General features: G+C 45.2%; 1 protein-coding gene across 1 annotated transcript in view; it reads right to left on the reverse strand.

Moving 5' to 3' along the window:
- The window catches only part of SGPL1 (sphingosine-1-phosphate lyase 1), a 57,587-nt gene extending 49,828 nt beyond the window's left edge, over positions 1–7,759 (reverse strand). Inside the window, 1 exon segment of the mRNA XM_048505850.1 lies at positions 7,454–7,759. Coding sequence (XP_048361807.1) covers positions 7,454–7,456 — 3 coding nt within the window. The 5' untranslated portion in view covers positions 7,457–7,759.
- Between the last annotated feature and the right edge of the window lie 4,798 nt (positions 7,760–12,557).

Here is a 12,557-nt window from a genome sequence, read left to right on the forward strand (position 1 = left end):
AGCTGACTACCCTACTGGCCAGGAGATCCCAGCCCAGCACAGAACGTTTCATGTAACTTTTTTTTCTGTTTATTTACAGTATATTTTGTTCATTTCCGCCATATCAGTATTTTTCCAAAGATGCTTTGGGGGCCTATTAAGAAAAAAGCAGGACAAAAATACCCCAATAAATACACCTCAGTGTTTTTCTCTGTCACATAATTGCAAGAAAATAATGGGCAATCAAATTCTACCATCATACATATAATACCGTGGGAATCACACCCTGAACCGGCCTTTCTTCACAGTCTTTCTTACTCAATTAAGCGAGTGCCAATATGTTCAGTAGGAAAGTATGTGGGAGTTACAAGAAAGATAGATGGAGCAAGGTTACAGCGAACCAAGCCGGATCTTTTATATCTTGCCACTTGATATTCATTAAAAGCAATGGGACTGGAACACAATGTGATCACGTTACATCATGAGAAGCCAAAGAACATTATCCCATTGCATTACTATCAGTAACCTACCTCAACATCCACTCTGTAATGCATGCTTGACTCCACAGATTTGCAAGATCTGCAGCCGAGTTCATGGAGACTGAGTGTGGGTGCCACTAGCATGGGCAAAAACATTCCAGGGTCCATTTCCACATGTGGAAGTTTCAGAACTTTGCCCTCTTTGCTTGGCAAAAGGGGGGTGAATTGTGCTTGCCCACAGTTTTTTAAAAAAAAGGCAAATTCAGAATGCTGAAAAAAGCAGCATCTATGCTACAAATGTTCCCCCTTCTTATCCCCAGCAAATAATGACAGAATATTAAGATTTTCAATCAGTGTCACAATAGCCTGAAGTCTTTCATGGGCCAAGTTTTCAACATGTAACCCATCTGATTTGATCCCTGAATAGAAATACCTGAGTGGACAACCATGTCCCCAGTGTATCACACACAATTCTCTGGGTGTGCTAAAATTAGTGTATTAATACCAGTCCCCATATTTTTACTAAATTTAAACTATAAAAGGGAAGAATGTGCTACACTGTCCAAAAATGTTTACCAGTATTCCAATGAAAATAATTTCCACCTAAAGCTGTGAATATGTTTGAATATTTAAACTATATGATTTCCCCACCTCAATTTCATGAGTTTCAGCTCAAGTGTTTGTTGCTATAATATAGGCATATAACATCAATGTGAAATGTTTTTAAAATTTGTTCACTAAATATCACAATAAATATTCTAAATCAGATCACACTCTGTTTAAGGCATTGCAGAAAAGCTTCCAATCCTAATTTTCCAGAAAATTCACACTGCTCCACAAAGATCTTCATATTACACACTTCAAAGGAGTAAAATAATTCTTTCCCTCCCTCCTCCCCACCCCAGCTCTCTTGGCAGCTCCTTGGCACATCTCTATTGGCATCTCAAACCTTTCTATGTGAACTATGACAAGGTGAGCCCCTTACCACATTTTCTCTTCAAACCTATGGCTATGTTGATAGCAAAAAGGCTATAGCATGTTCCTTTAATTGCCTTTTTATTAAAACATCTCAACATGCCTGTTGCAATCAACTTCCCAACAGCTTGATAAGTTACTGCTGTAGTACAAATGAAGAGCCAATGCTCAGAGTGGATGGCCAAAGTCCACTCGAACTCGAGTTTCATGGCTTTTGAAAACCAGCCATGACTGTATTCTGGATCTTTCATGCATTTACAATGGCTGCAGCTTCATACTACCACTATTATTTTCAGAATTCTCTGTCCAATCAAGAGAGCTTTAAAACTTACTCTGATGTTCTTAAAGCTAAAATCCACATGGTTCATCAGTCTTAAGTCATGGTAAAACAGAAGAAATGGAATATTGACACAACTGTCTTGGATGACTATTGACCATTTCTCAAATACAATTGTACCTACTCAAGGAAACAGGTTATACAAGTAGTCTAAAGCTAAAGAACTGGCTGGTTAGCTCAAAGCATAAAGCATTCAGCCCTACCACCACCTATTGCTTGTTGATCCTACTAGATACTGACCTATTACTTCATGCCAGTTCAAAATTCTGAACAGTATAAACCACACCTTGCAGGATTTCTCTCTCCTCAGCTAGGTTCCAGATTTTGCAAGTCTACATTCCTTTGGCTAATTTCCTTCCTGACAATGGCTCATAGCCTCTCTGTACAGTTTGTCCCCAATCCTATTTCTTCCTTGGCCCTCCCCCCTTCAACTTCATCACTACACCCTCCATCACTTCAGAGACTTTTTCTAATCTGGAGGAACCGGGTTTGATTCCCCGCTCTGCCGCTTGAGCTGTGGAGGCTTATCTGGGGAATTCAGATTAGCCTGGGCACTCCCACACACGCCAGCTGGGTGACCTGGGGCTAGTCACAGCTTTTCGGAGCTCTCTCAGCCCCACCCAACTCACAGGGTGTTTGTTGTGAGGGGGGAAGGGCAAGGAGATTGTAAGCCCCTTTGAGTCTCCTACAGGAGAGAAATGGGGGATATAAGTCCAAACTCTTCTTCTTCCCTGCCCCAAAATACTAGAATTTGTTACCTCTCCAAAGCCTCCTGAGTAATCTTGGCAGTCATGGGATAAGAGCACAGGTCCCTTTATGGATTAAAAATTGGCTAAATGAAAGGAAGCCAAGAACAGGGATCCCACAAGGATCAGTATTAGGGACGGTGCTATTTAATTTGTTCATAAATGAAAGTGATGGGCAGTGAACTCCGGTTGGACAAAAGAAAATATTTCTTTACACAATGAGTGATTGAAGTGTGGAATTCACTGCCAAATAAATGTAGTGATACCCACAGGCACAGTTAACTTTAAAAGGGGACTAGACAGATTCATGGAAAATAGGTCTATCAGCGGCTATTAGCCATGGTGACTAAAGGGATCTACCAGCTGCAGAGGAACTAAGCCTCTGAATACCAGCACCAACACTGGGAAGGCCTTGGCCTCTAGGCCCTGTTGTTGGCCCTCGAGAGCATGGCTGTCGAACTCATCTGTTAAGAGAGTCAGATATGACATAAATGTGACTTGGGAAGGCAGGCCTGGGGAGGGGGAGGAGGCTGCCTCAGCTGGCCCCAGAAGGCACTGGGAGTTCCCTGGAGGGGGAGCCTGCAGCAGGGAGGGGTGGCTGCCTTAAGAGGGTTTATCAGGCCCACCAGCCAACTCAGGCAAACTCCACCCCCATACTGGCCCGGAAGCTAGGGTTGCCTCAGCTGGCTCACGGATCTCATAAGCCCCTTCAAGGAGCCAGGATACATGCTTGACACCCCTGGTTGGCCACTGTGTGAGACAAGGTACTAGACTGGATGAACCACTGGTCTGACCTTATATTCATGTCAAGAAAAGATATTAAAATGTTATAGCATTCAGCATTTCTGGTGTGGCAAATAAGAACACATTAACACACTAAAAACATGGTCCCTTCAACAGCACTGAAGCAGTTTTAAGTACAAATTCTGATGACCGTGTTCAAAGCCATTCTCGTCATAATACCGTAACTTTCATCCCCTGGATGTATGGCCAAATTCTCAGTAAATCTGCATGTGTAGTACATTACTTTAAAATGCTGATGTTGGCTCACATGATGGAATGAATTTTTTATCTTCCATTTCTTCCAAAGAGCTCAAGCGAGGTATACATAGTTCTCCCTTTCTCTATTTTATGCCGACAACAACCAGTTCAGGCTAAGAGAAAGTGACTGACTCAGGGAATTTCATATCAGAGAGGAAGTTTGAGACCAGGTCTTCCAGTTCTAGTCCAACATTCCAACTACTACACAACACTGGCTCTCCCTGGAGGGAAAAAAAATCCCATACACAGAACATTACCATGTCAGGGCGACTGCTACACTAGATTTCCAGGACCTGCTGATTTTGCATTGAGAGATAAATTTTTCTTCAAAAAGGAACATTTAATCAAGTGAGTCCTATAAGTGGTACAGCCCAGACACAGGCTTCCTAATTAATGGATCACCTACACAGTTTTAAATATTATTGCTTCATTTCCAGCATACCCTAAGCAACCTTACTGTCCTACTGACTTACTGTGAGATTAGTTGAGCCCAAAGTAAGAGGGGGTGGCAAACCTGTAATTAAAAATGAACAGAAAAATACATGGCATGTACATAGAAAAACTAAAGCGCAAGTAGTTTGTGTGTGCTCCTTGCCCTCAGATGCATGTCTCGATATGTCTGAATTTTGAGAGAGCGTGAAAATTAAAACCCACAAGATCTGCCGTACATATATATTAGCATATTGTAGGAATGAAAAGAACTACAAATGAGAACAAGAGTCAAGGGAGTAGATTTCAGTCATTGTGTCTTGACTGTCCATAAGAGAGAACCCCTCTAAAACGGAGCAGAAACAAGTCCGATTTACATCAATGGAATTTGCTTCCAATGAATGATACTTATGATGGCCACTTTAAAGAATGCCTTGTGAGCTAATTACCATCTGGAATGTTCATTATCTAATGCTGAACAGCCTGCTATTGTGGGCTGATCCAATTAAACCCAAACACTGAAACTGGTTTCCATGTATTATACCTCTGGTTTCACATAACAATGCTTGGGATGGATACATCATCTGATGCACACATATATCTCACAGACGCTAGTAGTTGTACATAAAATGACCAGAGTAGAATGCATGCCTGTACACTTAAAACTCAGGGCTCATTTACCCCAAACAATGGGACAAGAAAAAACCCACAGTCTGAAACACGCATTTACTGTAAAGGGTAATTATGATGAAAATGGGTTTATACAACGAGCAAACAACCAAACACTGTGGCACACGACCACTCTGCTCAGCATGCAGGGCTAATTCTCCATCCAACCAGTCAAATGTATGACACCAAAGCACTGGTAGTACGACTGGAGCCAATGACATGGGAGAAGATAAGGAACAGGGCTTAACCCAGCGGCGGCGAACCTATGGCTAGGGTGCCAGAGGTGGCACTCAGAGCCCTCTCCGTGGGCACGCGCAGAGTCACCCCCCCACACACACACACACACATCTAGGCTGGCCTGGGCTGCTGGGCTCGATCATTAGCATTAAACCTAAGACCTAGTTTTGGGGAAGAAGTGTAGGTAACCCTGTTAAGCGCTGTTAAACCCCACTGATTTTCATGCGAAGAACTAAAGCGCGATTCTTTACCTGGGAGTAAGCTTGGTTGCTGGCAATGGGACTTGCTTCTGTGTAAACCCTCCTAGGGTCGTGATTCACCCGTTGGAAGAGTTGCACGGTTGCTTCAAATTAAGCTACCAACTACCACCCAGCTTACTCCTGAGCAACGCACGCCTCGGAGCCAACCGTTTTTTTCTAAACTAAAACCTCAGTATTCAGGTTAAATTGCCGTGTTGGCACTTTGCGATAAATAAGTGGGTTTTGGGTTGCAATTTGGGCACTCGGTCTTGAAAAGGTTCGCCATCACTGGCTTAACCAGTGACCCTCACACCAGCTGGGTTCCAGGTGAGCCCCAGTAGTACTATTGCAGAGGTTTGGCCTGCACCCAAGTACAACCTTCGTCTCCCCCCTCATTGTGCTTCTCCACTCACTAGCATCCTCCCAGGAAGATGCAGAATTCAGTCCAAAAAAGGCTGTCAATCCCCAGTTTATACAATGAATGAGCAAAGTTTGAATACAGTGAAGCGACTGCACACAAATATCTTTAAAAAAATCTCCAGTATCCCACGTAACCACTCTTTCCTGGACAACATTTAGATAGCGGGACCAACACCACAACAAAGCAAACAAATGCTCATTTCACACAAATGCACCTCGCCAATACCATATTTGAAATTCCTCTGGGAACTGTTCTACTCCTGACCATTTTCCTATATGGGTATTGCCTATGTGTACACCATCACATGCAATTTGTTCATGCTGCTTAGGTGAACAGATTGCAATGCAAAGCCATGACTGTGAGCACTAATACTCAGGACCACTGGCTCAGGAACTCAGGATCATTAGCTAATGTTTGTCCTCCATGGTAGCACTCACAACTGATCACCTGAATAAACATATGAACAAACAGTATTCAGGGACACTCTGCATGAATTTCTGCAATCCTGACAACACTTTTGCAAGCAGCTCCAACAACAGGAATCATTACTTCATTTTCATCTCAGTTCACCCTGTCCACTGTTCTCAATCACATATATTCAAAGAGAACAACGATTTCCCTCCCCCAATGTTTTTTATGCAGCATCAAGCAGGCTCATTCTGTATTGATTTTTATAGTACCTTCTGGGAACCTCCAAAATTACAGGAACTGCTGGGGAACAGTGGCGATGCTGCCCAGAGAAATGCTGCTCCAAGCAATTATATGCCTGAGAACATTGTGCAAGGAGAGAAACAAACTAAAACGAGCCTGCCCTTAGTTTCTTCAAGTACCAAACCAGACACAAAAACCACCCCAATCGGTTTCTTCAACGTAATCACTGGCAGAGCTTATAAAATGCAATCCACTGAAGGCTAAGCCAAGATACTCCCCAGAAGCCCTCTTAAAGAGCTATATTAAAAGATTAAGCTTTGAAGACTGCTTTGAGCAGGACAGTTGATTTTTCTATCCCCAACCTTCTTTCTTATCTTGCTTCCTTGTTTAGTTAAAGGGGGGGGGGGGTCATCTTACTTCCATCTCTACAACTGGCTTTTTTGACTACAATACATACAATACCCTTTTGAGAAAGTTTCACCATTTTCTCTAACTAGTGACTCTTCTTTCTTTCTTTCTTTCTTTCTTTCTTTCTTTCTTTCTTTCTTTCTTTCTTTCTTTCTTTGTTTCTGGGCAAGAAAGGGTATTCACAAAAGGAAAAGAGCACCCCCCCCCCCCCATAAAATAAAAGCAAAAAGATAAGTTACTAGGGAACCAACAGAGCAAAGCACAAAGGCACAGGGAAGAGGAAGCAGGGGAGAGGCAGAAAGATCTGTATAGATATGGTAGGACGGTGGCTGTTAAACTACGGGGCAGTCCCTCCTTAGGGACACACTCGATCTCTGAAGGGGAGGGCCGAGGAGGCAATTGAGGGACAAATCTCTGAGGCAGCTGAACCCAGCAGTCTTTCTGCTACCACCGAATAACCAAAAGCGCTGAACGCACCCAGCAGAGAGCCCTTCTTGCCTAGATCTGCGGAGGGAGATAACAACCACCGCCACCGCACGTGCCCCAGAGCTAGAAAGATGTTTTGTTGCAGTGATCTTCAATGTGCAAACGAGGGAGGGTCGCTGCATTTTTCCCTAGCACCCGGTGAGCATGCCCGCGGCACTGAATCTTCTCTTGCAAGTGGGGCGTGGGTATAGGTGTGTGTGAGGGCAGAAGGAGGTAGACGCAGAAGATAGAAGTTTACAAAGGAGGGGGGGTCAGAAAATAAAGACGGCGCTAATCTCCCCCCCCCCCCCCCGCCGCCGCCGCCGCCGCCGCCGCCCCTCGTTCTGGTCCCCTGAGCCACTGCGGAGGGCGCTCACCATGGCTCCGCAGTGCCTCGCTCAGCTCCCACCAGGGATGGGTCAGCAGGGGACGCTGCTTCTCCTTCTCAACCAGTCGGCGGCCTTGAGTCTTCTGTGCCCGTCGCGGGATCCGGCAGCGCCAGAAGAGGAAGGAGGAGGAGGCGGCCCCCGACTTGTGTGTCAGCGGCCAGGAGGAGGCCGGGCCGGAGTCTCCGTCCCTCCCTCCGTCCGTCTCCGCCGCCCTGCTGAGATTGGAACAGAGCGCCGCCCGCTCCAGGCCGGCCCGGAAACAGGCCCAGGCGGCCTTCTCGCGGGTCTCTCAGCAGCGCTTCCCTCGGCCCGGCCTGCAGCCACAGCGCCCTCTGCCGCCACTTCTGTTGTCAGGGCGGCAGCCTCTTTTGAAGCTGCTTTGGGAAGCTGCGCGCTTCCAGGCATCCTAATGTTAAAAAGCTAAAAGTTCACACACACACACTCATGTATTAAATACCACAAATCAACAGAGTGCGGTGGCGTCTTTGATTTGAGGGGGCGGGAGCGGGGTTTCACCCAGCTCTGTGGCGATTTGCACATGGGGGACTGATCTTGCCCGGGGAAGCTGCTTGCTTGCCCCCTTTGGGAACCTCCCTATGAGGTAGGGGTGGAGCAAGCCTGGGATCTGGCAGCCCTGCTTGGGTTGAGACAGCTTGCGCCCCCCCCCCCCTTAGTAAATGGGGGATTCTTCAGAATGCGGCCCTCCGCCTGTCTGGAATTCCCCCTTTCATTGCTGCCCTTCTGTAACTCAAGGGTGAGTTCATTTTCCTCAAACAGCGGGTTTGAGGAAAGCTGCTTTGGGTCAGCCTGCTTGGCTTCCCAGCTATCAGATCAGACCCCCATGCTGCGCCACACTCTTCTGTTTTCTGCCAATAAACGCTATGGCTATGGCCAATTTTATTACCACAAATAAAGTGTCTGTGTTTATTTCAATAAGTTGTGTGTTTGTTACCATGGCAATCATCCCTCCCTCTGGGGGCAACATCATGTACATGTCTAAACTGAGGCTGTCCTATTTTGGTCATGTTAGAAGGAGACAAGAGTTACTGTCTGTCGCTGGAAAAGGCAAGAATGCTAGGAAAAGAGGAAGGCTGACCAGAGATAGATTGATTTTGTAAAGGAAGCCCCAGCCCTCGCTGGGCAGTACCTGAGCAGAGCAAAGCTGTTAATGATAGGACATTTTGGAGGTCATTGATTCATAGGGTGGCCATGAGTAAGAAGCAACTTAATGCTTTTACCACGCACACAGTGGTATATTAGTGTTGTTGCTTTAAGGACAGCTCCCAGTGGCTCTCTAGAATGGAGAGGCTCAGATCCTGTGACCATACTGGAAGAGAAGTCAATAGTTACTGAGGTCTAGTTGTGGCCTAGTTAGTTAGTTAGTTAGTTAGTTAGTTAGTTAGTTAGTTAGTTAGTTAGTTAGTTAGTTAGTTAGTTAGGTTAACTGGCTGTTGTGTTCCAATAAACACCTTTCTTAACTACTACTGTCTCCAGATGACACCAGATTTGAGAATTCATCCACTATTTCCATGACCACCTTTTTTTTCTAGAATGTTCCTTGCCTTGAGGACAGAACTAGGTAGGCCCCGGGCCCCAAACACAGTATTCTAGAACAAAGATGGTCCTGGAAATGGTGATTAAATTCTCAAATCTGGTGTCATCTTTATCCTGAAAAAGATATCATCCTTTCTCTCCCTAAAGTCATAACATAGTGTCAGAAGTCAGCAAACGTTTGCAAGCATCATAGGCACAGCACAGTACTCAATAAAATAAACTCAAGCTTGAAAGTAAAGCAGCTTCACCAGAAACCTGCATTCTGTTTCCCAAGGAAGGCTGCGCACCACCCCTACCCCTGCTTGGGAATCTTGCTGAAAACTGGAGAAGATGGGAGCAGTGTTTTTGCCTGTATCTGACAGCCTCTGGAGCAGACACCAAACCAGCAGCCTTTCAAGTTGCCCTTTTGGTACATATAGTTGGAGAAGAGGCCTTAGAGGTGCATAACAACTTGGTATAACAGCTTGATTCTACCCTACATATGCTAGCATAGGCATTTAACCCCCAAATACCATGGATAGCTCCCCCACTTATTACCCTTGCCTTCTGATTTCCTTCAGAGTTATCCATCTCTATACCACAGTTTCCAAACATTCCCCTATTCTTAATAAATCACCTGGATCCATCCTCATTTTCTAAGAAGCAGCATCTTATTGCCCTTCTGAATTTCTGAACCCTCGATTAGGCATTTGAGCACAAGAGCTCTTAGACTCGTGCCTCTGGGCATGCCTGGACCTTAAATAGCAGAGTATGGAGACAAGAAATAGCTCAGGGATAAATTACACATTACAATACACAAGTCCACCAAAGAGACTTGCAACCATTCTGCACTTAAAAGTTCCTGGTGGAAACTCCTTTAAAGAGCACTGCAGTTGGATTGGAACTGTGGCGCAGTAGGAGGAGGTTTCTTGCTAAGGTTGCCACCTTGGGGGGGGGGTGTGGATATCTCCTGAAATAGAGATCAGTTGACCTGGAGAAAATGGCTGCTTTGGAGGGTATGGCATTATACTCCATACAGCTCAATCCCTCCCCAAATGGACTCCATCCCCCAAATCTGTAGGCATTTCCCAACCTGGAGCTTGCAACCTTAGCCCTTGGCTTCCCTATACATACCATTTACCTGCGTCAAAACAGTGCAGAGAGGCATTATTTGGGATCTGCAGTGCATGAAGCACCCCCAACCAGGCAAATGAAGCCTCAGTGTCATTTCAGCTAGAGACAACAGTGCAGGGGAAAGGGCAGCCCCCCCCCCCCGTTTCTCCCTCTGTGCTCTGGTCCCAATACAAATCAGGCTGCCTTCAGCACTTTCAAATGGCCTTCCCACCAGGAAATGCAATGGTGCTGTAAGTCTCCTTTGCAGACATGTACATGTCTGTAATGTGCACTTTGGCCTTCAGCAAGGTATTATTCAGCTGCTGCTAGCTAGCTGGATCTTCCCCAGTTCCTGTCCTGCCTAGCTTTCCTTCTTCCCTTTTCAAGTACTCTGAGGTATGTTTGTGTTCCAGACCTTGCAGGAATTCAGCATAAATCAATGTGTGGCACACATCCAAAAATCCTTTTCTACCATAGGAAACAACTTGAGGGAGGTTTATGAAGGTAAAATACTGGCAACGTTACAGACACTTTGCATGGCAGAATGTGATCTTTTCTGCAGTTTGCTGAAAACAAAACCTGTTCATCATTCAGAATTTAGTCAAGGAAAACTATTGTTTCAGGAGGGTGCAGACGTACCAAACTTGGGTAAACTATGAGGATGTAGCTATCTTTCTAACTTAGATTAGTCTTATAGTTACACTAGTTTAATTGTCATGGTTGCCCCGAAGAAATCCAAGGAACTGAAGTGAACTTGGCCAAAAGCACTGAGAATTCTTCTCTTAATCTCTTGCCTTGCTCATAGCGTTAACGTTCCCAAAGTTATCTGGGAAGAAAGAATGACTGCTGTGCACTCCGTTTCTGTCAGTTATGCAGTAAGCCTAAGAAGTCTGGGCAACTCATTCAGGTAATGACTTCTTTGATAACCTCAGTGCTGGCTCCTAAATCTAAATGCAGTCAATGTAGATAATACTGAGAACACTCAAAAACCATTTTAGTAGCTCCTAATCCAGTAACACTACACTAAACCCTAAGCCATCTGGTGCTGCATACAAAGCCGTTACTGATAGCAGCACAAAAACTGGAAATGTAGCAGTAGCTAGAGTTCAAAATATATAACAGCTTGCTGGTTCACATATTCTCCATATTTCAAGTATTAAGGACTAAAACAGCAGTTACAAAGTTCACAGGTCTCCGTTTGAAAAAGCAAATTGCAAGCACCCATGATACCTTTTTGTATCAGGGCAACATGAAAACAGAGGAGGAGGAGGAGGAGGAGGAGGAGGAGGGAGGAGGAAGAGTTTGGATTTATCGCCCCCTTTTCTCAACTGTAAGGAAACTCAAAGGGGCTTACAATCTCATTTCCCTTCCCTCCCCCCCCCCCAACAATAAACACCCTGTGAGTTGGGTGGACTGAGAGAGCTCCGAAGAGCTATGACTAGCCCAAGGTCACCCAGCTGTAGCAACATAGTGCAAACGGGGCGGGGGACGTGATGCCCCAGGCGTGTGCCATAGCAGGGGCATGGCTGGGACGTGGAGGGGACGGCGGTGCTATGGCAGGGGTATGGGGCGCACCTGTGCATGTTCATGCCCCAGGCGCAGTTCCCCCTCGCTCCACCCCTGCCCAGCTGGCATGTGTTGGAGTGCAGCACAGGCTAATCTAGTTCCCCAGCTAAGCCTCCACAGCTCAAGTTACAGAGTGGGGAATCAAATCCAGTTCTCCAGATTAGAGTGCACCTGCTCTTAACCCCTACACCACTGCAGAATTTAGTATGCCCTGCATTATTTCACTTAATTGAAACCATCACAAATACCCTTGTTATTATTAGTGCTTTAAAAGAAAAAAATGAGTTCTGAACATCCAGACATAGAATGTCAAGAGCTGTTGACAGTCATACTTTAAAGAAAACTGGGGAGGGAAAATTAGCCAAATGAAGCCCCTAGGAGTTTACAGAAGGGGAAAGATTTTGGGGTGAGTGGTGATTTCCAAATTCCCCCCACCCTGATTTTTTTGAATCTACATCTTGACCTATGATTTAAATTAATTTGGAGGAAAACAATTCTGAAATGAATTTTGCCATGCTACTGCAAGGTAGCAAAAACATAACAAAATCATCTGGTACCTTATAAAGTGACAGATTTATAGTGACATAAGCATTTGTGAACTGTAGCTTCAATTGACAAGCTATAATTGTATATAAATGCCTATATTATATGGGTGGGTGAACAAGTGAATGAGCCCTTGCTGTTATTAATAATGATGTCAGATCCTGGGATTCTATTGCTCGAAGGCCTACCTATATGTCATGTTTTTCCCGTGTCCCTCCAAACCCTCCTCTGTTGGGCATGCCTTGGGAGTTCCATGCTCGGAACCTTAATTCCCAAACACGCATTGACCTGATTCAGTTTGGGATTGAGAAGAGACTTTAACCCCTTCCTGGTCCAT

This window comes from Sphaerodactylus townsendi, linkage group LG08 (assembly GCF_021028975.2).
Source record: "Sphaerodactylus townsendi isolate TG3544 linkage group LG08, MPM_Stown_v2.3, whole genome shotgun sequence".
Lineage (NCBI taxonomy): Eukaryota > Metazoa > Chordata > Lepidosauria > Squamata > Sphaerodactylidae > Sphaerodactylus > Sphaerodactylus townsendi.